This window comes from Suillus subaureus (assembly GCF_016647635.1).
Source record: "Suillus subaureus strain MN1 chromosome Unknown BJ212scaffold_25, whole genome shotgun sequence".
Lineage (NCBI taxonomy): Eukaryota > Fungi > Basidiomycota > Agaricomycetes > Boletales > Suillaceae > Suillus > Suillus subaureus.
This window is the reverse complement of record NW_024538581.1, coordinates 204,628-229,210: the sequence shown is the minus strand read 5'-3', so window position 1 is coordinate 229,210 and position 24,583 is coordinate 204,628. Positions and strand designations below refer to the sequence as shown.

Genomic DNA, 24,583 nt, shown 5'->3' with positions numbered 1-24,583 from the left:
GCCGCGCATCACAACTAATGATTAATTGCTAAGAAAATTGATCATCGGGTGCACTTGATGGAAGACCTTGTGACCTGGACTTTGGCTGAACCAACCTGCGCATTATCAGCTGCAGCGGCGCTGCCCAGTTGATTGGCAATATTAATGTAGTAAGGGGCAGTGAGTTGAATATGTTCCGAACGTAGCTGTGTGACTGTGTGACTACAATGTGTGTGACCAAGGTTTTCATTCTTTGTTCCCCACAGCGCTCGACGACAACGTCTTCGACTGCAGCTGTTAGCCTTCGTTTATCATCATTTCATTCTTTTACACACTCGCTCTTTACAAAACAAAACTAAATCGCCGCCAATACCAGTACTAATTATGTCTGCACATCAGGACTTGGAAATGCGCAACCACATGCGCTTCGCTGCTCGATTCAGCCCAAGTTTTCCTCTGTCTATCTTGACTTCTGCTACTGGTACTAGTATGCAGACATCAGCTGCACATGACAGTGAGCTCACTTACAGTACTTGCAATTTAATGTTGATGAGCTAACAAATATTTAGCACCCAGCACTAGTACTTCGGCTCCAGCGATCACTACCACCACCCCTACCACCACTACCTCTGTACCTACTTCTACCCAACAGTCCTCCACTTCCATCACCCCTAGTACTACTTCCTCTTCTTTAACCACGTCTTCGTCAACCACATCCTCAAGCACCGCCACCTCGAGCAGTACTACTACGTTTACTTCCCCAACTTCAGCCCCACAAACCGTGCTGTCCACGGTCAGTATCAGACCTTTTTACACTTACAGACTATTGATCATCTGGTAGACCCCTGCAGCAGCCACTTTGTACACTACCTCCATGTTTACATCACCCACTAATATCATCATTGGTACCGGAACCATCACATCCGCAACGCCTTCTTCGACTGCTGGATCTTCAGGCTCCGTCAACACTGGTGCAGTCGTAGGTGGTATCGCTGGCTGTCTCGCAGGTTTGGCTATACTAAGTTTCCTGATCATGTGGTGTATTGTATGTTTCATTTTTAAGATCCGTTTCATCTTCTCACTTTAAATTCTAGCGCCGCAAACGCAAGTCTGATGAAGACGAGTGGAGCGCTTCAGCCTTCAAACGTCAGTCTGCCATCCTTGTGGACGATCCTGAACCATCCTTCAACCCCCGTCCTCCAACCATGATCGAACGTCACAACGCATCCCCTGCACTCAACGCTCAAAACAACTATCAGAACTATTACGGTGGTTATGGTCAACAAAGTGCCTACGGTGATACCTTGCATGCTCAGATGGCAATGCCACATGCTCCTCACGGGGACCGTAGTCACCTCACTAGGCAACCGTCCAGCGCGGCATACTTGTCTCGTCAGCCATCCGCTGCAGCATACCCCATCCCTAATGATCCTCAGGCTCACTATGTTAATCTCGATCGTTCCAGCGTGACTCCATTCCAAGCTGCCCAATATGCAGATATATCCCGTCAGCTGGGCAGTGACCTACATACCACTATGGCTCCACCCCAGCCATCGGATCCTTCTTTGCCTAGCCCCTTCGATGACGAAGCAGCGGAAGAAATCAATCCTACGCATGACGCTGCGCCTCGTGCACCATCTCCTGCTCACGTTGTCGATCCTTTTGCTGCCGCTAGTACGGCGCCCGCACCTGAGCCGGTCCCAGCGTCCCGCAGGCGAGACATTACCAATGCCCAGCGGCCCGACACCGTATACACTATGTACGAAGAAGGCGATGCCTATGGTGGCATCTAAACGCCAGCGCAACCAAATCCAACTTTATTTATTCATGTTCCTGCTTTCTTCAATCTTCTAACTGTACCGTCACCCCGTCATCTGTCACTTACTTTGTCTTATTGTTGCCTTTTAGCTCCTTTACATTTCTCTGTGCATGCTGGCCTGCCAGTGCTTATGTGATTGTCAGATCTTGCCCCTAGTCCGTCACGTACACACCTTTACCTTTCCGCGCTGTCCGACTACCCTGCGCCACCTCCCACCCATTGTGAAGGATCATTCAATGCTTGAATGTGCTTTGACTCGCCGGTTAACGAGCCTCTCCTCGTCGATACCTATTTCTTGCTACGGTACAAGAGCTTTTCTCAGTTTTGCCGCTTGTATCGTTATCACTATTGACTACTTTCCGGACGGCTTTTTCTTAAGCGTGGTTGACGCTGTAGGACGTTTAGTGTGCAAGCACCCGGCCTTCTAATTCGAGATTCGTTTATTGGTAGACACATAAGTATTACGCGTTGTGGCTGACATACACCGTCCGACATCACTGCAAGGTTAAGTGTACAAAAAATGTTTCGTGTTTACTCCCCTCGATTTGAGCGCTGACGTAAATTTATGTGCCTACCAATCACCTCGCACGAGTAGCCTGTCGTAACGTCCTCAAGGCGACCCTCTCCAATTATATGCATTTGTGGCCCACACTGCAGGAACTGCCAGTGGTCTCAAGATCCATGTCCACCGATATGTATTTCAGGTGACACTGGAGCATTGGTGACTGCCATCAGTCTGTCGCTCTCTCACCAAGGTTCTGCCATCGTTCCACCCACTCAAGTTTGGTTCACACTTCAGTTCTCCCCTACATATTTATTACGTTGGTTGCCCATGTCACTGCCGGTGAAAGCTGAGAGCTGGATGGCTTGTGATTGTCTGGGTACCCTATTAAAGTATGCCAGCTTTTAGATTTTAGTATTGGGTGTCTGTTGGTAGCGCCCATTTGTTATCGTTCAATCAGTCTTAACTTTGTAGCTGTTTCGACCATGTCTCTATCCCTTCAGTTCATGGAAAGCCTTTGGGTGCGGAAGTATGTCCATATATCCGTACGATATACCTGGATTCTCATCTGTTATTGTCTAGGTCATTTTCCGCAGCTGGTCATACGTTGCTAGTCTACGACTATCTCCTGACCTTCCGAGATGAAGTAAGTTTATTGGGTGATATTTAATTAATGTTCATAATATACCCTTTATTACAGTTCGTTTACATCTGGGACGCCCCCTGGACGATTGTTAAAGCCTTGTTTCTTTTCAACCGGTATGGAAACCTTATCGGACAGACTGTCATCCGGCTGGAAGAGGCTGGTCTCCTCGCACATAGTTCTCAGAAGGTATGTTGCAGCAGACATCTATCGAGTGACTAATTTTGTGCCAGTTCTGTCAAGGCTTCGCAGTTTTCACCACTTGCTTTATGTTCTTATCTACCGAGTCGATCCACAGTGCGTACATCTATTCGATGATCATTGCACGTCCTGAGGGTTTTGGTTTTTCCAAAGTCCTTGTGCTTGTGCGTGCATGGGCTATCTGGGGAACTCGGAAGCGCGTGACGAACATCCTCGCCTGGAGCTACGTGGGCTACGTCGTTACGATGTTGGCCAGCTCAGCGTATAGTGTACGCGCCGGAGATGGTGAGTCACTTCACTCCGTTTTTATTTTATTTGTAAAAATGGTTGCGCTCCTGTAGTTCAGTATCTGTTCCTCGACGTGATTCAGGTTTGCTTTACGACAATGCCTAGTATGTGATCGTTATTTGACTCTTGCAGTATATTAATAGTCCACTACTTCAAAGAATATGTGGTTAGTTGCTTTTACATCGTGTTTGGTATATTGACGGACGTCTCGTTGACATTACTGATATTGTAACGCAGTGGTTGGTTTATTTCGGAAGGTTAGGATGTTCTGTTCTGCGCGCTTGCGCTTACTAAAAATCATCAATCAAGCTTTATTCTTGATGCAGTATTCTTCGTCTTGACGATGCGAAGTCTCTGGATACACTCTATGGAATTTCAGCAACTCTACCCGTCTAGTCTCCTCCATGTACTCTTTCGAGACGGTGAGTTTGCTTTTTGGAGGGCTCCGTCTGTAATTGACCACAATCATATAGCAATTATCTTTTTCATCGTGAGTGTAGAAAACCTGCAGGATGTATCTCGTTGTCAACAATGCGGATAGGCTAGTGTGTTCTGTAATGCATTGACCGTTGCCTCTTGGTGAGACTCGCTCATACTCTTGACTCGTTCTATCGGCTTATGATGTTTAGGATTGCATTCTGGGATGTCAGTATTCTTTCTGCATAGCCGACTGTCGTTCTCTCTAATTGATTTACAGAATCCAAAATATTTCCTTGCTAAAGGGTGTGTTAACCATAATGCGACCCTTCACATTCAATTAAAATATTGCATGTAGGTTTGCGACTCCGCTACTTTCAGTAGCTGGTCAGCGCCTAGTCCTGAACATTCGAGGTCTTAAAACGCGTACCTACACAACTGGCGATCTCAGCCGTGAAGTGGACCGGCAACTTCAAGCGTTTGCTGAAATGGATTCTCCAGGCCTGGATGATGTGGAAGAGTTGGAAGATGTGCTAGAGTAGGCGAGTATTGGAAATATGGTTTCAATGTTTATCTTGGTAACCCATCTGTTATAGGGTGTTGTTCTGTGCCAAAATATTTGGAAATCGATCGAACATGACCGACCTTTTTAAAAACTTGCTGGTTTCTGTTTTCGGAACTTCCTTTGCGTTTCCTATGCCTCTTTTAAATATTCGTATATATTCAGTATCAGGTGTATGCCTCAATCGCCGTGACTATCTCCGGCTGGCTGTATGTACTAGCAATGTACTAATGGGTAGTTAATGTGCCTCGTAATTCTTCTGCGGGTTTGCTAACTTCTCAGCCTCAGGTAGTGATGTGCGGGCCCGGCTCGGCCTGAAAGCCCCGGCCTAGGCCTAGCTTGAGGGGCCTTTGGCCTTCACAAAACCCAGGCCGAGCCATGAGCCAAAGCCGCAGCTCCCTAGGCTCGTTTACGGCTTTGTATGCACAAAATGAGCCCACCATCCAGCTCGTTTTATGACGTTGTGGCATTTGGTTGCCGTGATTACTTTGGGTCGCTCCGCCGGTTTGTTGTTGCATGGTAGGAGGTTTGAGAAGCCGAGAGGACCTCGCAGATAGACTATGGTCATATCGGTAGAGAATGGGGGTGTGGATGAGAGGCGAACTTGGTAGACGTGTGGTGATAGTATATATACCACAATCCAGTGCTTGTATCAGCAAAGTGAGATCGAGAGGTGATCGATGATGGCCATTCCTGCATTGATTACACGAAGTAAGTATTTTCATACAGAGAAAGATGAACTCGATCCAGGCGCTCGACGTAGATGTTGATCGTGAAGCAGGTGCGCGGGGTGAGTACTTGAACGTTGCAAGAGATCGAGGAACTTCAACGTGCATGCGCATCTTCTTACAGTCATCAGACTTTCGTACTATCATAAGGATGCCAAATTTGATGAGCATAGAATCTTCAATTTGCAACATGGTATTGGTGCGGTGGTGACAGGCATCAGCCAGAGATGTCCTAAGTAGTTAAGAATCCATGATTGATATCTGGTGAAGATACAATGACATCGCTAGATTGAGACAGCGCTGAGAGAGGACATGGTTCTCGATGAGCATCAGCCGCGTCTCCACTTCGTAGGCCCGAACATAACAGCATCTCTTGAGGTTGTTCAACAAGGTGAACTTATGCTGGACATGTAAAATAACTTTAAATAAGGCAGGTCTAAATGACGCAGACAGATAACTCACCAGTACAACCCCTTCAAGCACACCTTTAAGTTTCAATGCCCCTGCCCCTCCCTTCTAGCCTTCCGCCTTGGTCATCAGCCTATTCTGTCACAAGGATGACATTAAACGGTAAGTGCGGAACGAATACAAGGCGCACCACACTTGATTTGTGTCAATTGTCACAGCCTGATCCAAGATCCATGCTTGATGCGCGGAGAATATAACATCATCCCTAGATTACAAACAGGGACGAGAGGGTACTAGTAGAAAAGGAGATCCAGGCGTCATCCTTACTCACAGGAAGTTGGCACGCCATCACGACACCCATGAAACGTCGACATGCTTCACAGAGGGTGCTAAGAGGAGGAAAAGAAAATAGTTATCGGCTGATGTAGCTAGGCCCACTAGTAGCATGTGTCCCTATGGTGAATAAGATAACGAAGGAATGGTCATGAACCCGCACAACTCGACCGATCTGGGAGTCGAATGTAGAACGTAGGCACTCTTGCTAAAGGGCAGTCCCAGCTGCAGCTTGAACTTGAGCGCTCTGGGCGGCCAGCCCCGGCCCCGGGCCAGGCCTCTACATAGCAAGTCTCCTTTTACGTAATTAAGTGACAAATTAAGTTAGCAAAGCAACTAGTGGTTTGGCGGTTTTCCTGATGGGCCGAACAGTCATGCATGGCTTTTCAGTTTCTCTTGGTGCGCTTGTTTCACCGACGAACTTCATATTCAGAATGTCTGTGTTTCTCTTGAAACACCCCAGCACGTCACCTCGAGTACCCGATGCTAAGCCTACTCCAACGCAGCACTGTGGCTTAAATCAAACTATGATTACTACCCCGAATACTTGTTGGCACTTGACTCCAGGCTGGGCAATGACCCAAGAATGTCGAACTCGCGTGGCGCGAATGGCTTGTGGAGTTTTGACTTTGGGTTATGTCCCGCTGATAACTCAAGGATAAAGACACGATGATATCGAGAACAGTTATATTACTGTCTCGACTCACTCATCGATACCATGGCAACTTGCAAGTGTCTAGCAAGCACGACCTTATCATAAGCCTTCTCACGCATGACAATCAGAATATCAGACTACCTGCATTATTAGCGCATCATTATCAAAGGCCCTTGATCCGAAGGCTGATATCTGGGGGGCATGCCAGAGTAAGTTGTTTAATTGAACGGCCTTATCAGATTGTTCCAGACGTGCTCCAACTTCACTGGGACCAATTGCACCTACAATTCATTCAACTTGACAGGCTATTAGTGCTTAGTAAGTTCTAGGATCGATTGATTTAATCACTATCTAACGCGTGACACAGCCCAGCGAGGATTCGCGAAATATCATAGCTCTATGAAGGCCAAGTTATCGCAGAGCATCCCTGCCGGAACCTATCCATTACTAACATCTTCTGATCAGTGACAGTTTTGCTACGACGTACCATGCAGGTAAGTACGGATAAGTGGTATGATATCGGGAGTAAGCCCCTCGCATTCGAGTAGGGCCAAGTCCGTTCGACATCAGGGTCCTAAGGACAATAATTTTTTTTATACCGAAAATCAGTCTGCGTAACCTTGTAGGTTATCTTCACTGCCTAGGAATGACGTGTGAAAGTTTGTCATGAAGGCATGCACAAAGAGTCTTCCTGTGTCACATATAAGGTCAGTCCTCAAAATGTGCATCTGAAGCTCGCCCTTTCCTTGTCCACCAGACATATTTGATGGCCTACTACCCGACTACTAGCCTGTTTGGTGAGTGGAAAGGAGCTAGTATATGTGTTGTGTTCTTATGTGTATCATCACATGCAAAGTCGCGGGGTTGGTGTTGCATAGCATTGCTATACTCTGCACCATTGCCAGGCTTATTTACAGAGCCTGGACGGGTCACTTCTGGTGGGAAGATGCATGGGCGGCAGTTGCACTAGTAGCAGACGGTAGAATTTTTCTCGTGTGTTGCCTTGTTCTGTAAACCGATTATATCCTCCCAGTTCCTTCCCTGGCGTGTCTCTGGCTCGACCACAAGATAACTTGTGAGTACTTGACTTCGCACTCCAATATCAATCGCGTGTTCATATCACTCCCAGCCTGGATCGTCTCAATAACGTTCACCTCCGTCCTGTGGTATGCATCACAGCTCACTCAGTTACGTTTAAATCTTACTCGCTGGTCCAGGGCTGCGCGCATGAGCATCATTTTCTCCGCCATCCGCGTCGCCAACCACTCGGGCTGCAAGACCCACAAACAGATCACGTATCTCATCGCAGCGTCCTTTGCGTGTATGTGGGCTGGGCTGATCGCCCAGAAGATGAGCGCGTGCGAAATTCGCTCGTGCATCATGCCGCCGTCGGTGGCATTATCGCAACTGATCAGTCAGTACCTCTTTGCACTTTTTGTGGCTAGAATGGTCCTCGATTTTTTTCTTTGCAGCGGACATCATCGCGGATGTTTCCCTCGTTGCCGCGCCGCTGTATCTCTGGAGCAATATAGGGCTCTCGCGTAGTAGACAAATATTAGTCTATTCGGCGTTCGGCGCATCTCTTCTAATCACTGCCATCACCATCCCCCACTCTATAATGCTCTCCATGGGCCACACGCCGACCACGCTTATCCTTGCGTACGTCAAGGCAAGCACGCTCCCGTCCTCGCATTACTCTATGAAATCTTACAGAAGTTAGGCTGCCCTCAGTCTCTTCATCTGCAACCTCCTGGTGATCGTAACCTTCTTATACCGCATATGCTTAAAGGAAACGGTCGATCTCGACCAATCGTTCACATCCAATCAAGTCTTCACGAGCGTCATTCTGACGCAGATGCCCAGCAGCACGACCTTCGAGATGTCACTCTCTGTACAAGAGGGGACAACCTCGAGACAGAAAACTGTAGTGCAGACCGGAGCGACGAAGCCGAAGGATGAAGATGCAAATACGCGTTATGCCGAAGAAGGCACTAATCCCGAAGGATGACTAGAAACATTGAAAGATAACAGGCAATGATTGATCGAGAGGGAAATTACGAAACATGATGGCAGCACACGTTTCCTTGTTAATATGTACATAATGTGGGATTGATCTGAAGCGGCATCCAATGAACGCTATGAACAGTGAGTACTATTGTCACCTCTATCGTAGTCATTGTTTCTGACCGCCATTATAAAACCCTGAGTCAATACCCAGCAATCAGAAGAAGGGGGAATGCAAAGGAAATTGCGAGACAGAAGCGAGCACAAAGCTACATGAAGGTCGGTAATGTTCAATTGAGTTTTAGGTGTTTTGATGTAGAACAACACCAACGAGGGGCTTACATCTTGTTTGACTTCGAGAACAGGAAAGCCAAGTCGTAAGTGGGTTCAAGAACACATTTATCATGCGTGCATCCATTCATCAATTCGTCATCTTACCTTTGACGGGCACCACTGAGGTTTTCTTATGAACGGTGACTCATATGGGAACCATACTGCCACGTTGAAGAAATCCAGAATTCCTTGAACGCAGTATGATTCCTATATCAATCTTTACTTGACTTGTTCCAAATTTCAGCATCTCTCAAACCGTTTCCTCTAACATGCTTTTCAAACGAGGCAGGTGTGTTGGTTCGATACCGTGGTTAGAGTATTCTTAGCCTTTAATCAACTACTAACCCGGTGTTTCAGCAAGTGAGTGCCAAAGGAAATCACCCAGACACAATGTAAGCATATCACCGAGGATTCAGGTGATGTTGTAGAACATTCAAGCAGCTAGCTGCTCAACCTACTACATACAGTGGCTCACGGAGGTGGCAGAATCTATTCTGGAGGGACCAGTACTCTCGTGTCTTACTTTGTTTGCCGTCAGTCTATGTCGAGTTGCAGCGAATCATTAGATACGCTGACCTAGGCAGTTCATGAGGATTCTTTGGATGCCTTGCGCATTTCTGGGTAGCGATAGAATACCAGCGATCTTATATATACTGTTTGTGATTTGTGATATTTTCTCGTGGTATAAAAGTATGGTAGACTGGCCCGCAACCATCAAATTACTACTATACAGAAATTGGTAGAACTGCAGCAGAATTACAAGGCACACTAACTACACATTGACACATTACTAGTACATACAGTCAGTCGGAGATAGTCACTGCGATTGAGGCATACACCTGATACTGAATATATACGGATACTTATGTAAAAGGAGCATAGGAAACGCAAAGAAAATTCCGGAAACAAAAACGAGCACCAAGGTCATGTTCGATCGATTTCCAGGCATTTTGGTACAAAACAACACCCTATAACAGATGGTTACCAAATAAACCTTGAAACCATATTTCCAATACACACCTACACCCGCACATCTTCCAACTCTTTCACTTCATCCAGGCCTGGCGAACTGACTTCAACAAACGCTTGAAGTTGCCGGTCCACTTCACGACTGAGATCGCAAGTTGTGTAGGTACGCGTTTGAAGACCTCGAAGATTCAGGACTAGGCGCTGACCAGCTACTGAAAGTAGCGGAGTCGCAAACCTACATGCAATATCTTAACCGAATGCGATGGGGTCGCATTATGGTTAACGCACCCTTTAGCAAGGAAATATTTCGGGTTCTGTAAATCAATCAGGAAGAACGACGGTCCGCTATGAATAAAGATTCATACTGACGTCCCAGAATGCAGTCCTGAACATCATAAGCCAATAGAACGAGTCAAGACTATGAGCGAATCTCACCAAGAGGCGATGGTCAATGCATTACTGAAGGTACTAGCCTATTTGTATTGTCGGCAACGAGATACATCCTGCAGGTTTTCTACACTCACGATGAAAAAGATGATCGCTATATAATTGTGGTCAAATACAGACCTTGAAGCGCTCCAAAAAGCGCGCTCACCGTCCCGAAAGAGCACATGGAGGAGACTGGACGGGTAGAGTTGCTGAAATTCCCTAGAATATCTCCGGAGACTTCGCATCGTCAAGATAAAGAGCACTGTGTCGAGAATAAAGCTTGGATGATGCTCTTCAACAAGTACAATCAACTCCGGGACAGAATTATCCTACCTTCCGACATAAACCAGCCACTAGCGTTATAATATCAGTAATGTCAATGAGACATTCGTCAATACACTAAACACGATGTAAAAGCAACCAACCACATATTCTTTGAAGTAACAGACAATTAATACACTGTAGGAGTCAAATAACAATCACATACTAGGCATTATCGTCACGCAAACCTGAGTCACGTCGAGGAACAAAAATTGAACTACAGAGTCACGACCATTTGTATAAATAGGAGTAAAAACGGAGCAAAGTGACCCACTATTTCTGGCGTGCAAACTATGCACTGAGCTGATCAACAGCATAAGGACGTAGCCCACATAGCTCCAAGTAAAGATGTTCGTCAGGCGCTTCCGAGTTCCCCAGATAGCCCATGCACGCACAAGCACGAGGACTGAGGAAAAATCAAAACCCTCAAGACGTGCAATGATCATAGAGTAGCCTAATGTACGCACTGTGGATCGACTCAGTGGATACAAACATAAAGCAAGTGGTGAAAATTGTGAAGCGTTGGCAGAACTGGCACGAGATTAATCACTCGATAGATGTCTACTCGTGAAACTGCAACATACTTTTTGAGAATTATGTGCGAGGAGACCAGCCTCTTCCAGCCGGATGGCAGTCTGTCCAATAAGGTTACCATACCGGTTGAGAAGAAACAAGACTTTGACAACCGTCCAAGGGGCGTCCCAGATGTAGACGAACTGTTATCAAGGGCGTATTATTAAATGTTGTGCATATCACCCAATAAACTCACTTCATCTCCGAAAGTTAGGAGATGGTCGTAGACTAGTAACGTATGGCCAGCTGCGGAGAATGATCTAGACGATGGTAGGTGAGAATCGAGGGATGTCGTACGATATATGGACATACTTCCGCACCCAAAGGCCTTCCATGAACTGGGGGGATGGAGACATGGTGGAAATAGTTACAACGTCGAGACCAATCGAACGACAACAAACGGGTGCTGCCAACAGACCCAGTACTAAAATCTAAGAGCTGGCGCACTTTAATGGGGTGCCCAGACTGTAACGTCGAAGGGGCTCGGACTGGGAACGGGACTCAATCTTGGATCAAGAGACTCAATTAGCTATAAACCATACCTAAGAACGAGAACGGGATCAAGTAGGGTAATAGTCAGGAAAACGTATGTAGAACTGTGAATAAGAGAGCTCACCTCAGTCTTGGATCAAAAGACTGAGGGAGGATATTCAACGGGGAGAAGTATTAATACGCTGATTGAGACGGAGAATCAAAGGGGAACGTGTATGAGGCGTGTAACGAGTGATTGCGTATGTGAAAGAAAAGGATGAGTACGTACGAGAGTGACCTTGATAGTCATATCTTGATACAGACAACCACAAGCCATCCGGTTCACAGCTTTCACTAGCAATGACATGGACAACCAACGTAATAAATATGTAGGGGAGAACTGAAGTGTGAACCTACACTTGAGTGGGTAGAACGATGGCAGAACCTTGGTGAGAGAGCGACAGACTGATGGCAATTACCAATGCTCCAATGTCACCTGGAATACATATCGGCAGACACGGATCCTGAGACCACTGGCAGTTCCTGCAGTGTGGGCCACAAATGCATATAATTGGAGAGGGTCGCCTTGAAGACGTTACGACAGGCTAATACCAGTGCGAGGTGTTTGGTAGGCGCATAAAACTTACGTCAGCGCTCAAATTGACGGGAGTGAACAAGAAACATTTTTTCGTACACTTGACCTGGAAGGTTCCGTTAGAGTGATGCCAGACAGTGTATGTCAGGCCCATACTTATGTGTCTACCAGTGAATGAATCTTGAATTAGAAGGCCAGGTGCTTGCACACCAAACGTCCTACAGCGTCGACCACGCGTAAGGAAAAGCCGTCCGGAAAGTAGTCAATAATGATAACGATAGAAGCGGCGAAGCTATAAAAAAAGCTCTTGATGAGCAGCAGGAATAGGTATTGAGGAGAGGCTCGTTAACCGGCGAGTAAAAGCACATTCAAGCATTGAATGATCCTTCACAATGGGTGGGAGGTGGCGCAGGGTAGTCGGACAGCGCGGAAAGGTAAAGGTGTGTACGTGACGGATTTGGGGCAAGATCTGACAATCACGTAAGCACCAGCAGGCCAGCATGCAGAGAGAAATATCAATGTAAGGGAGCTAAAAAGCAACAATAAGACCAAGTAAGTGACATATGACGAGGTGACGGTACAGTTTTAAGACCGTAGAAAGCAGGAACATGAATAAATAGAGTTGGATTTGATTGCGCTGGCGTTTAGATGCCATCGTAGGCATCGCCTTCTTCGTACAGTGTATACTAGTACGGTATCGGGCCGCTGGGAATTGGTGATGTCTCGCCTGCGGGACGCTGGGACCGGTTCAAGTGCAGATCCCGTACCAGCGGCAGCAAAAGGATCGACAGCGTGAGCGGGAGATGTTGCACGAGGCGCAGCATCATGCGTAGTATAGGTTTCTTCCGCTGTTTTGTCGTCGAAGGGGCTAGGCAAAGAATGATCAGGTGGCTGGGGTGAAGACATAGTCATAGTGGTATGCAGGTCACTGCCCAGCTGACGGGATATATCGGCATATTGGGTGGCTTTGAATGGAGTTAAACTGGAACGATCGACTGAGGGTCGTTAGGGATGGGGTATGGTGCAGCGGATGATTGACGAGACAAGCATGCCGCACTGGACGACTGCCTAGTGAGGTGACTATGGTCCTCGTGAGGGACATTTGGGATTGCCATCTGAGCATGCAGGGCATCACTATGGGCAGCTTGTTGACCATAACAGCTCTGATAGCTGTGTTGAGCGTTGAGGTTATGGGATATGTTGTGGCGTTCGATCGTGATTGGCGGCTAAAGCACTCCATTCGTCTTCATCGGATTTGTGTTTGCGGCGCTAGAATTTAAAGTGAGAAGGCGAAACGAATCTTCAAAATAAACATACAGTGAATGCATCACATGATGAGGAAACACAGTATAGCTAAATCTGCAAGATAGCCGGTGATACCACCTCCGATTGCAGCAGTGTTGACTGAGCCTGAAGACCCAGTAGTCGAAGGAGTTGCAGATCAGTGATGGTTCCAGTACCAATGATGATATTAGTTGGTGATGTGAGCATGGAGGTGGTGTGTAAAGTGACTGCTATTGCAAACGGCGCGCATACGTGCTTGTGTACGTACGCCTTCAAAACCACCCGCACTCGTCTGCCCCCAAAAGAACATGCTGCAACCAGACCTGTCTCCAAGGACAACTACCCATGTCCCTGCGCCCGCTTCCAGACTCCACTGTCTTCCTAGCATAGTTCACATCTGGAGAGATCACGACCACAGTACTGCCGGTCCAAGTATAGTTAAATATCCTAGCAGAAAGAATGCCCTTAGAACGCTGCAGAATGATAGCTTGGCCCACTCACCAAGTTCTCCGCATGGTATCTGACTAAAGTAGAATAGTTAATAGTCAAGTTAAAGAATCAAAAAAGAAAAACCAACCAACCTGCTGGGGCTTGCGAGAGCTCGCGACTTGTGAGCATCAGATCTGTGGATATATGCGCTGTAAGTCGACATTCTAAAAATCACAAGGAAACTTACCATACTGCTCGGTTGAATGGAGATCATAAGACAGGAATATTAATCACGATTCAGATGTTCTGGCACTGGGACCCGGATATATCTAAAGGATCGATAAAATCTATCGGAGGGTTCTCAAGCGCAGCAAGGGACATTTGGAAAACGGAAACAACCTTGTAATCCATGGATGCAAGGCCGTAGGCAGAGGTAAATGAGTATTGAGTACCATCGACACAATCGGCAACTGCACATTTTCAAACACCATACTTCCCCTAATCTCGTGAACCAGCCGCCTTGTCTGAGAAAGGAATGTGTGACAAGGTGTCTGAAAGAACTCACACTGACCTGGTCAATCATGAGTGCTGTGAGTGGAGAAATAACAAGCCCAATGTCTTGCTCGTTCTGGAGTAGCGGAAGTGAGAAACACAGTGTTTTCGCACATCCGGTCACGATGTCTAGCACAACATCATAAACCTCCATGACTGCCGCTGCCGCCTCGAGCTGCCAGTCAAATGGCCGCTGATCTAGACTACGTTGTGCACGACGAGCAAGTCCCTCAAGATTGAGGTCATGGGCTTGGTAGCGCTTGACTCTCGAAGGTGCAAGCATGAAATGTAATGCATGGCAGAGCAAGTACTGTTAAAAATATATCAGTGAAACATCTTATAATCCTTCGAGTCCTGCTGCAACTCTCGAACCTCGGGGAAAGCGATCTGCGAACTTGAAGACAAGGGGACACTCTTGAAGGTTGTGTAGCAGGCCAATATATTATTTCGGTTGGCTGTTGAAACAGTATGCGTCACCTCAAAACGCACATACAGCCTGTCCTCGTCCCTTGTTTCTGGTATGTTTTGCAGGACAGGTAGGACGCGACGCGTTTATGAGCCAGGGCTTCTTAGAAGAGCGACACGGTACAATTTTTTTCATATGCGGAGTTTGAAAATGTACTCTACTGTAATTGCTTCTACGGTAAGCTCTTCCAGACGCCTTGTCACACATTCCCTTCTCAGACAAGGCGGCTGGTTCACGAGACTATGCTTCCCCTGCCAAATCTCTCCGACATCGACCAGCCTGACTATGCCCTTCGACTCGAGCATTCATGGTAGTATACCCCAGGCTGGCCACGAGCCTAGGTCGGGGCCCCAACAACAACTCGCCCGCAGCAAAACAGAAATCGTACAGCCAGTGTACATCCCGAATTCGGTGCCGGCTGCTCAGGACCCGCTTTTATGTAGCTTTCCGGTAGTCGGGAAGTTTCGTGGACCTGCTATTATTGGGAATGCAAACTTGCATTATTTTCATTGGTTCACCTCCAGCGCGAAAACAGCTTCTGAACAGAATAGAAGGGCTGTCCTTGAAAGCTTGATGAGCTGCTGGAACACGAAGATGATCCTTTGTATTTTCTTCGGGCGCACGCCCCCTTATTCGACACTCAACCAACATCGGCTCAAACTTGTATATTTACACAGTCACCGAGTTCTCAGTCTCTCGTAAACATACGTGCACCTCTTCCTCCCCTCCATCAGTACACATTCCTTCAACATCAACCTTGTTGCCGCTCCCCTCTTCCACAGCCACGCCTCTAACACTTACCACATTATCCTGCCTTTCCTCTAGCTGGGTCTCGGCGTTCCTGCCATCTTCCCGATCTAGATAATCCATGGGGTCTTCTACGTCGACCTTGGTAAAGCCAGTGCGTGGTAACGTACCTCAACCAACGTACATGCATGCAGCGCATCGGACGTCCAGCATTACGTGTGTCACCCTTTTTAGCACTCAGTCCTACGCTCCACCATCCAGTACCCCTGGTTTTACAGGCGGCCGGACCGGGGACAAGGGCTTCTCAGACGTACTCCAGGATGAGGAAATTAGTGAGGTAAGGAGCGTGTTGGGAAAGGGGAAGAAGATGCAGGGTCTCAATCTTGTTGGAAGGAGAGGGCACAACAGTGGTGCTGAGCAAGACCATTGCAGGTCTCATCCGCGATCTTTTGTTCAGTTCACGTACCCAGTGCTCACTCATATATATTCTTCCAGATTCGTCCCCACTTTCCAGCACTCACTCGTCTTCCACGCACATGGACTCTGCTGTACTCGCTCGACCCGCACGAGCGCACCATATTTTGCAGGTGCTGGCTGAGTATAATTACCTTGTCTCGCATAGACGCTTGTTGGCCACCATTGTTCAATTGTTCATCATATTACTATCACTTAAATCTTCCCTCCCCCATTGCTGATATAAACAATTTGTCGTTTGTGCTATTTTCGTAGGTGAAGCCGCGGTCTGAGTCTGAGCCTGAGCCGTCGAGAAGGGCCCGGCCTACGATCTCAGCAAGCCTGAGCCCTATCGAACAGAGCCAGGCCGGCCCACCACTGCGAGTGTTTAATCGACGCAGTGATGGTCCGCGTAAGTAATTTACGAGAGGACGGTCGGGCCTGTGAGGTCAAGTCGACATTGACAATGACATTTTAGAATTGAACAAACCCCTAAGTCATGGCATCTCAGCACAGGTGTAACCCAATCTTCCTGCGTTCTCCGTCGGGAGTCAAAATACGTACCGTCGGCTCGTTATCACGAAATCTACATCACTTGTCGCTATCTATGTTTCTCTGGCCATACTGTTAATACATTTGATGTCAGGCAGCCCTGGCTAATTTTATTCCTAACCTAATCCGCCCTGACCAAATATTGCTACGGTGAAGCCTCTGACTTACCAGTAACTGAGTCACAATGCGGCGGCAACGTGCCGAAATGTGCCTCTCTTTGACTTTTCTTGGTTTTCCCGGATTATTGTATCATTGCAGATCGACTTTATCTGACTCGAGGGGCTTTACAACTCTGTCCTCAGTATGATTGGTCGACGCTGCCAGAAGACGATTACTATTGCACAGTGCGCCGTTCTAGTCCTTGAAACCATAAGTACATACGCCGGGCCGAAAAGCCCGCAGGGCTTTTACCCGAATATCTTTCCTTTTCATCAATTAAATCTCTGTACCTCAGTTCATTGTCCGTTATCGCTCACCATCCACTACGTGTTGAAAGCATAGAAATATGAATTGCCGGCATGGCACTGGCTATTCTTATCTTTGTCACTCAGATGAAGTTGCCCGTGGTTTGTTCTTGCTCACTAGTCTTCAACTTTTTGACGGGGTATGCAAACATCTTCAGGGCGACCCTCAATCTGTACACTGCTGGCAACCTGACCTGCGAAGACTGATGTATCCCTGGCAGTGTGACACCTCGGTGACTGCCAGTAGTCTCGAGATCTCAGCGACACCCTCGCCAAACACTGGCAGCACAAGGCAGTGACCTGCTATCGTTTTACTCACTCACGTCAGGTCCAAATTCAGTTCTCTGCTTACTATGTCCGAGTTGCTCGTGTCATTGGGAGTTGGCATGCCTCTGTATACCCTATAAAGCTTAATGGGTCTCACACAGCATCTCTGGGGATCGCTGAGCTTCGTCATTATCATAAGTACTGTGCTGAAATACTGCTAGGCGCTCATTTGCTCATGTTTCCATCGCTCGAATTCTTGTACGAAATCTGGGTGCGGAAGTAGGTCGGTATCTCTTGCGACGTCCTTTTCTTCTCACATTTTTGTTGAGAGCACTCTCCGCAGCTGGCCACACCGTGCTAATCTACGATTACCTTCTGACCTTCGACGATGAAGTGAGTTCGCTGCTTGACATGCACAATACTGAAAACATAGGATCGGTTCCAGATCTCGTACATTTGGAATGCCCCTTGGACAGTCGTGAAAGTGTTGTTCCTCATCAACCGATATGGGGACCTTGCAGGGCAAACTCTCATTCGGTTGGAAGAGGTTGGCATTCTCACAAATAATTCCCAATTAGTATGTCGCAGCCTCACGAGTAGACATTTATTGACCTTTGGATGGGCCAGTTCTGTCAAAGGTTTGACATTATCACCACATACTTTATGATCTTATCTTCAGAGTCGATTCACAGTGCGTGTGCCTCATTTTAATGGTGTCCTGTATTAAGATGTGATACTCAGTACTTGTGCTCATACGTGCGTGGGCTATCTGGGGGGCTCGGAGGAACACGAAAAATTTGCTTGTCGGGGGCTATGTGTCTTACGTCCTTATTTTGCTAGGCATAGCTTCGTATGGTGCACACAATGATTCCAGTAGGCTAACTCCTTACTCTCAATTTTGATATTCTTTGATGTAGTCGCGCTCGGGCAGGTGAGCAGTTTCAGTACCTCGACCTAATCAAGATCTGCGCGTCGGCGATGCCAAGTATGTGATTGTCATTTTGCCTCGTCTGCAGACTAATTGGCTACCACTTCAAAGAATTAATGGTTAGTTGTAATCTCAAATCAATGCATTGACTGTAACCTCATTGGCTCTGTTACAACGCTAGTGGCTCTGCTATGTCGGAAGGTTGGCATGCTGTGTTCCACGTTTACAAGGCGTGCTGAAGATCATGAAGCTTTATTCTCGATGCAGTAACCTTTGTCTTAACAACGCGAAGTCTGCGGAGATACTCTAAGGAATTTCAATGTCTCTACCCCTCCGATCTCCTCCACTTACTTGTCCGAGATGGTGAGCATACTCGTTCAGATCTGCAGAGTCCCATCTGTAATTGACCATAACTAATTAGCAACCATGTTTTTTATTGTGAGTGTATAAGACGACAATATACTACATTTCTGACAACAAGAACCAGATTAGCATGTTTAATAATGCCATGATCGTCGCCTCCTGGTGAGACTCGCTCGAACTTTTCACTTATTCCATCTGCTTATGTTATGGTTTAGGACTGTGTACTCGAACGTTAGTCTTTCTTATTCACAGTGGATCTCTTCTTCCCGAGTAACACGAGACAATCCACAGGGTCCATATACTTTCCTACCTAAAGGGTGCGTTGGTAATCAATGTGACCTCATCACCTTATGTGAATTCATTGCATGCAGATTTTCGGGCCCGTTACTTTCAGTGGCCGGTCAGCGCGTTGTCCTGAACCTGAAAAGTCTCCCAACGCGTTCCTATTCGACACACGATCTCAGCCATGAGGTGGACCGACAGCTTGAAGCATTTACGGAAGCATCCTACGGCCTGTCACCTCAGGGTCAAGATAGCCTTGATGATCCAGAATGTGGCAGAGAGCTTTAGGTGGAATCAGAAAATGTGGACCGAATTCTATGTAAGTAATTGTATGCTGTCAAAGAAATATAAATATACAAGTAGGACCGAAGAGGTCAAATTGGCATTGTAGATGTTTGTACCGATTATTGAAGGTTGTGGACCTCGCCTTCGTGTCCCCATATTTATATTTGCATTCCCCACAAGTACTTATCCTGCAAAGGATCAGAGTCCCTTGCAGCTGTGCTCCACCGAACCTCCCGGTCGGAAATATTAACCCCTGTGATAATATGTTCCTGAGTTCCATGGCTGTGATCCCAGGCCCCGGCTGTTATAATGAAGAATATATACTGTCAGCCTTTATCGGCAGCCCTTGTATGCTATATCGTACTTCAGGGACTTAGGGGTTGGATCCCTGGCTCCCAGCGAACACCCACAAGCCCAAGCATATTCCAGGGCGATTATCGAAGGTTGCGATCATTGAGATTCAAGCTTCTGTCACCCTGCATTTTCTTTTGGATTCCATTATACGTGCTTGATATGAAGGGTCATTATACATACGACGATGATCGGGATTCAGAACAATTATGCCTGGCCAACTGTATGTATAAGCAATGTTTTGTATCCGCTTATCCTGCAAGTGGTAAGACTTTGAAACTAAGCACACTCACATCACGCTGAAGAGGCAGAGGCGTGCCTTTCAACTTGAACGTGGTCGGCCTTCTTTGGTCGGATATATGAAGAGCTAACATCCCGGCGTCCTCCGGAATTGAATGGTTATGGTCCCTACTGGGTATTTCGTCGCCCGCAAACCCCTGTGCTATGTTGGTCCCTGTATATGAGGTCAGTGATCTGTCAGGGTTGAACCATAATGTTCAATCCCAGCGAACACCCACAAGTAGGCCGTCTAGGGTGATACTTGGTATTCAACCCAAAACGTCAATTTCACAACCTTCCTGCCCATTCTGCATTCACATTTCCGGATCCGAAGAAGATTCAAATCACCGGCGCCCAATTCGATCTTACTTAGGCCCGCGAACTCGTCCTGGCAGTGCGCGGTCAGTTGTAACTCGACGTGGGCAATTCGTTGTATTCATGAAGGGATGGCGAGGTAACAAAAAGACGTTCGGAAAGAGCATGTCCTTGGAACGGAATCGTCCTCGTGGGTATTTCTGAGTGCTTCAAGTGTGGGACCATGAGTGAATGATGAGTCTTGTCGAGGGAAAAGGAAGTGAGAATCATAACCGCGTGCCTGCCAGCTCGCTTTCATCCAAGCATGAGGAACGCACGCCATAGCGCTATTCCGATACACAGGACTTGTGTGATCATGCCGTTGCTAGAGATATGTAGTGAATGTACTTTTCTACAAGAGAAACTATCTTGACAGTAATTCGGGGGGCTGATCGACGCTTCGTTGCCTCCACGAGTATTGGTCAAGACAACCGCGTGTTCTGAATATCCACTTGAAAGAGTGCCGATGTTCTCGTCTGTTATGAACTTCTGGGGAGTTATGTAGATCCGGTGACTCGCCGTGTAATGTTCGGGGTGCTGAATGCGGCCGGAGTTAGTCTTCATCGATTCCTCGTTTGGAAAGAAGGAAGTGACAGAATATGACATCACGATGGGGTGCACCTAGTGCTCTGATCCGCCCAGCGGAGCCCAATGGTCGTGTTGACGGGTGGACCTGATGTGCGGTTCCGCGGTGGAGAAATTTATTAACACCCAAGCGCTAGCTATAGCACTCATCAATCATGTGAAAAGCTAGTGTTTCTATATCATGTCACACGAAGAAGGCGAGAACCGCAGCGGTGGAGCCTGGCGCCAAGCCTGTCCTATTTGCAACAGCGGGTGGTTCCGCACGAACAGAATCTGAATATGCAGGCAAACACGAGTCTAGGTTTCCAGTCGTCATGGATCGTATAACTAAGCCAAGGAGAAGGTATTGGATAGCCATAAAGATGAACAACTCAAGGAGGACATGCTGTATTGGTCGATCTCGAGAAGGAGTGGCATGATGGCAACATGCTAACTTGGTAACACAATGGAAGATTAAGTAAGCAAATAGCATAGCTCTCGTCCAAGACTGTTTGCGCAGGACAGGGCATTATAGCTGAGGACGCCAGTTGCATACTACCATACGCCATTATTAGCCATTTCCTCACTAGTTCATTGGAGCTGTCCTCTCATTTCACCTAATAACCGGTTTTTTCTTCACGAACACATCACGAAAACCAGTGCTCATATCGCTAACCGATCGTTACTGAACGCCTCAACTTCAGCTCATGGCCCAGCCTTACTATGACGGACATCCATTAGAAGAGTATTTGACAGGTGCAAAGACTTGTTAACTACCCTTGTAGATCACTGCTCATCCTTACTTCGCCGCAGATTCGGGTGAAGCTCCCGAACAAATGCCTGGAAGCTGGCCACTTTTTTCAATGCTCCAGCACTCGTTCACGGAGTCGCCAGCAGTCTTCAAGTACAGTGCCCAAGTAGAAAAAATTTGTTTCATTATTTTTGGCGCGCTTCAGGTATGTTTACTTTTCGTAGTCATAACGCCGTTCCTGAGCTCGCTTATATCCTCGGTTAATCATCTCTATTCACCCACCTGCAATGTCATGAAGTTCCTCAGCTCGCTCTTCACTTCTGATCGGGTCTCGAAGCGCACACAAGCTTTCGCTGAGCGCTTCAAGTATGGTGTCATCACATCATCCCTCCTATCTCCGGGTTTCGCGACTACCCCCATCCCTCACCCACACCGTCGTTCGTTTTCACCCCAAATCCCTGGCAGACTCACAAGCAATCACAGCAGAAGTACCAGCGGGGCTGAAAGCACAGCGACTGGTCAAATTTCCCTAACAATACCCGTCGAACCCGAACCACATGTATGGCCCGTAACACTTTCCATCACTCTTGCTGTTGCAGCGCTTAGCGCTCGATTTTACACTTTGTTTGTTCTGTTGCTCGTTAGCACACTGTATTATATGCACGTTCACCGATTGGATCTACACTCTAAACCTGACATCATCACACCCGTGAGCCTCGCAATTGCAATTTATAGGCAATGAACTTACTGCTCCTTTTGCAGTCTCTGGAAGCACTCCAAAATTTGATCACAGCGGGCAAGGTGTGGGACGCCGTTGTTCAAGATACCCTTGATACCCTGGAAAATGAAGAGCGAAGGTAATTGATATGACATCATCGAAATGCGTGCCCTGACCGGGTCCTTTACAGCATCTTTCACGGACCATCCTCCCCAGTAATGACTTCTTCGTCACTGAGGGTGGCACTATCAACTTCCCTGCTCACGACCCAAACTCAATGTGACAACGTTCGTCAACTGCTTTCAGCTATTGTATCTCCACCAGAACTTGCGCAGCTTTCGGAGATGTATGCCCCGCCATCACCTATGAAACTCACGTTCTCTCTGAATAGCGATAATCACCGACCGCTTTCTCTGCCTGGATCTCGGCAACATGACAACATTACTTCCGTCCGCGATCACAAGAGGTCAACGTGGAATGGGTCCTACTCTGCTCTTGCACAAGCAGGAAGTCCTATGTCCCACATTGCAAAGAGGAGAGAAAAGCGGAGATCAGATCTTAGCGCATTACTTGGTGCCGCGTCACCATCACGAAGAAGCAGTGTCAGCGCGCCCACGAGCCCATCAGCTAACCAACCACTTCTTGATGTAGTCGAGGAGGGCGACAATCATCCCGGGGCTTCATTGCTACCAGAGATTGAGGATGCTTGCTTTGGAACTGCTGCTCTTGATCTACGTCGAAAGTATCACAGTCAGGGTATGAGTAAATTTGGGACGCCACCCCGGAATTCTGCCGTATCATTACTGAGGAGTAACTCTGATTCGAGGCACCTTCCAACAATGTCCCCTGCCTCGAAATACACGAGCATGCAAACAAGTCGGCATCCGCTCTCCTTTTCATCTTTGAAGCAGTCACTTCAGAGCGCGCTTGCTTCGAAACGATACGCATGTTCTCATTTATTAGCTCTTCGTTTCGAAGAGGATGAAGATGATGCTTACTGGGAGGACGTGCGTTCACTCATGAGCCTCCTTACGACAACATTAGTCGATGCCTCCTCGAGACTTACTGAAGTTCTGGACGAGGTGGAGGAACAGGAACAGCAATTGAAAGATGCGGCTGCATCAGACTCGTCATCCGACATACAGGTTGCTTGTTCACTATCATCGCCTCCACTCCCCACTCGCCCTCTTTCGCATTCGATCTCCCAAATCACGTCCTTTGCGCCACTGCCCAGTGACCTTGCACGATTTGCAGCCCACGTCGATGCTATTTCTACCGCTCTCAACGATGCACGAGATCACCTCGAGCAATGCGTGACCTCGTTGAAAGAAGAGACACCTTTCGGGCATTCTCTACAGTCGTCGACGTCCTCCATTGAGGAGTCTTCTAGTCACCCTGCTCTTCTGGCTTACGAACGTCTGCGGCGTGAGATCGGTCTTGCCTTACGGGAGTGTGAGCGCGGCCGGGAGAAGCTCACAAACATCGTACTCCCGCCAAGCCCCTCCCCAGAGGAACCAGATGACCTGCCCACCTTAGCTCTCGACATGGGCAGCGATGACTCTGACAAGCCTGAGGAAGCATCACCGGGCATGGACATACAGACCGAGGACATCGGGCTAACAGTAATCTCACCATCCGGAGAAACGTTCGACGCAGACGATGCGTCGTCCCCTCTGCTGCTCGCAGCGTCATCGCACCATTTGCCTCCGCCTGGCATCGAGCAGGTGTTTGAGGCCGAGACGGGGAATTCGCCGGCGTTCACGCGTGAGCGGTCGAAGATGACGAGGGAGGAACGGATAAAACTTGCAAAGGCACGGCGGGAGAGTGGAGGTGAGGGTGGAGCTGTTGGGACTGATGAGCATGCGCCCAAGATTGAGCGGTGGGGGCCGGGTGGGGAGGTGGTGCAGGAATTGAAGGATGTGATATGGAAGGTGGGGGAGCGTCGTAGGCGGATGACGGAGGAGCAGTTGAGGAATGCGGCGTCGTCGATACCGGCGTCTAGTCATGGGAGCATGACGCCGATAGAGATTGTGCAGCAGGATGGGGTAGGGTCGTAGTGCACTGCTAACCTGGTTGTATATACTTCAGGCTCGTTTTATTCAGTGGTGTGCACTAATGTAGTGTTTTCGGATTTAGAGGGGTTTGAATGTCAACTCTCGGCCGCCGAGACGCTGGGCTGTCATTTCTTAGGAAAAGCAAGATCTAGATGAAGTTTCTAATGTTAGGTGTGCTGAGTCTGACCGCGTATAATACGATAAGTGATA

The 24,583-nt window shown here is 47.7% G+C and overlaps 11 protein-coding genes across 11 annotated transcripts; 7 read left to right on the top strand and 4 right to left on the bottom strand.

Annotated features, from left to right (window-relative positions):
• The first annotated feature begins 212 nt into the window (after positions 1-212).
• BJ212DRAFT_1368407 (uncharacterized protein) lies at positions 213-2,262 on the top strand. The gene is made up of 4 exons (XM_041336182.1): positions 213-493; positions 549-772; positions 821-1,024; positions 1,074-2,262. Exons 1-4 carry the CDS (start codon positions 364-366, stop codon positions 1,770-1,772), a joined length of 1,257 nt encoding a protein of 418 aa, XP_041190852.1. The 5' UTR covers positions 213-363; the 3' UTR covers positions 1,773-2,262.
• A 606-nt stretch (positions 2,263-2,868) lies between these two features.
• Positions 2,869-3,485, top strand: BJ212DRAFT_1276159 (uncharacterized protein; the record flags this gene model as incomplete). Its single annotated transcript, XM_041331264.1, has 4 exons — positions 2,869-2,946; positions 3,001-3,132; positions 3,177-3,240; positions 3,298-3,485. Coding segments are annotated over 4 exons (462 nt in total), but the record flags the coding sequence as incomplete, so codon positions are not given.
• A 257-nt stretch (positions 3,486-3,742) lies between these two features.
• BJ212DRAFT_1368399 (uncharacterized protein) lies at positions 3,743-4,498 on the top strand (the record flags this gene model as incomplete). The annotated part of the gene is made up of 6 exons (XM_041336181.1): positions 3,743-3,883; positions 3,974-4,011; positions 4,062-4,077; positions 4,130-4,155; positions 4,208-4,391; positions 4,446-4,498. Coding segments are annotated over 5 exons (405 nt in total), but the record flags the coding sequence as incomplete, so codon positions are not given.
• A 2,856-nt stretch (positions 4,499-7,354) lies between these two features.
• On the top strand, positions 7,355-8,543 carry BJ212DRAFT_1276273 (uncharacterized protein; the record flags this gene model as incomplete). Its single annotated transcript, XM_041331270.1, has 5 exons — positions 7,355-7,514; positions 7,569-7,701; positions 7,753-7,949; positions 8,008-8,218; positions 8,267-8,543. 5 exons carry the CDS (start codon positions 7,355-7,357, stop codon positions 8,541-8,543), a joined length of 978 nt encoding a protein of 325 aa, XP_041190849.1.
• Positions 8,544-9,610: 1,067 nt separating this feature from the next.
• On the bottom strand, positions 9,611-11,520 carry BJ212DRAFT_1588845 (uncharacterized protein; the record flags this gene model as incomplete). Its single annotated transcript, XM_041342442.1, has 15 exons — positions 9,611-9,840; positions 9,893-10,076; positions 10,130-10,155; positions 10,211-10,226; positions 10,277-10,314; positions 10,366-10,382; positions 10,437-10,549; positions 10,604-10,623; positions 10,696-10,703; positions 10,758-10,808; positions 10,866-10,997; positions 11,059-11,122; positions 11,176-11,307; positions 11,361-11,424; positions 11,477-11,520. 14 exons carry the CDS (start codon positions 11,518-11,520, stop codon positions 9,893-9,895), a joined length of 909 nt encoding a protein of 302 aa, XP_041190848.1. The 3' UTR covers positions 9,611-9,840.
• Positions 11,521-12,598: 1,078 nt separating this feature from the next.
• BJ212DRAFT_1482891 (uncharacterized protein) lies at positions 12,599-13,142 on the bottom strand (the record flags this gene model as incomplete). The annotated part of the gene is made up of 2 exons (XM_041340518.1): positions 12,599-12,699; positions 12,998-13,142. The coding sequence occupies 2 exons, from the start codon at positions 13,140-13,142 to the stop codon at positions 12,599-12,601; spliced, it is 246 nt and encodes an 81-aa protein (XP_041190847.1).
• Positions 13,143-14,017: 875 nt separating this feature from the next.
• Positions 14,018-15,079, bottom strand: BJ212DRAFT_1368332 (uncharacterized protein). Its single transcript, XM_041336180.1, has 6 exons — positions 14,868-15,079; positions 14,509-14,805; positions 14,343-14,441; positions 14,191-14,290; positions 14,096-14,137; positions 14,018-14,038 (listed from the first exon to the last, which is right to left on the bottom strand). Exons 2-3 carry the CDS (start codon positions 14,776-14,778, stop codon positions 14,424-14,426), a joined length of 288 nt encoding a protein of 95 aa, XP_041190846.1. The 5' UTR covers positions 14,779-14,805; positions 14,868-15,079; the 3' UTR covers positions 14,018-14,038; positions 14,096-14,137; positions 14,191-14,290; positions 14,343-14,423.
• Positions 15,080-15,746: 667 nt separating this feature from the next.
• BJ212DRAFT_434369 (uncharacterized protein) lies at positions 15,747-16,549 on the top strand. The gene is made up of 2 exons (XM_041343189.1): positions 15,747-16,045; positions 16,204-16,549. The coding sequence occupies exons 1-2, from the start codon at positions 15,830-15,832 to the stop codon at positions 16,435-16,437; spliced, it is 450 nt and encodes a 149-aa protein (XP_041190845.1). The 5' UTR covers positions 15,747-15,829; the 3' UTR covers positions 16,438-16,549.
• Positions 16,550-17,370: 821 nt separating this feature from the next.
• Positions 17,371-18,720, top strand: BJ212DRAFT_1368322 (uncharacterized protein). The gene is made up of 7 exons (XM_041336179.1): positions 17,371-17,723; positions 17,774-17,837; positions 17,890-18,021; positions 18,072-18,135; positions 18,186-18,429; positions 18,484-18,491; positions 18,554-18,720. The coding sequence occupies exons 1-5, from the start codon at positions 17,680-17,682 to the stop codon at positions 18,344-18,346; spliced, it is 465 nt and encodes a 154-aa protein (XP_041190844.1). The 5' UTR covers positions 17,371-17,679; the 3' UTR covers positions 18,347-18,429; positions 18,484-18,491; positions 18,554-18,720.
• A 740-nt stretch (positions 18,721-19,460) lies between these two features.
• On the bottom strand, positions 19,461-20,892 carry BJ212DRAFT_1301306 (uncharacterized protein; the record flags this gene model as incomplete). Its single annotated transcript, XM_041333113.1, has 5 exons — positions 19,461-19,603; positions 19,837-19,909; positions 19,947-20,107; positions 20,251-20,320; positions 20,635-20,892. The coding sequence occupies 5 exons, from the start codon at positions 20,890-20,892 to the stop codon at positions 19,461-19,463; spliced, it is 705 nt and encodes a 234-aa protein (XP_041190843.1).
• A 395-nt stretch (positions 20,893-21,287) lies between these two features.
• BJ212DRAFT_1368303 (uncharacterized protein) lies at positions 21,288-24,454 on the top strand. Its single transcript, XM_041336178.1, has 5 exons — positions 21,288-21,606; positions 21,664-21,806; positions 21,900-22,310; positions 22,364-22,458; positions 22,510-24,454. Exons 1-5 carry the CDS (start codon positions 21,558-21,560, stop codon positions 24,374-24,376), a joined length of 2,565 nt encoding a protein of 854 aa, XP_041190842.1. The 5' UTR covers positions 21,288-21,557; the 3' UTR covers positions 24,377-24,454.
• Positions 24,455-24,583: the final 129 nt, after the last annotated feature.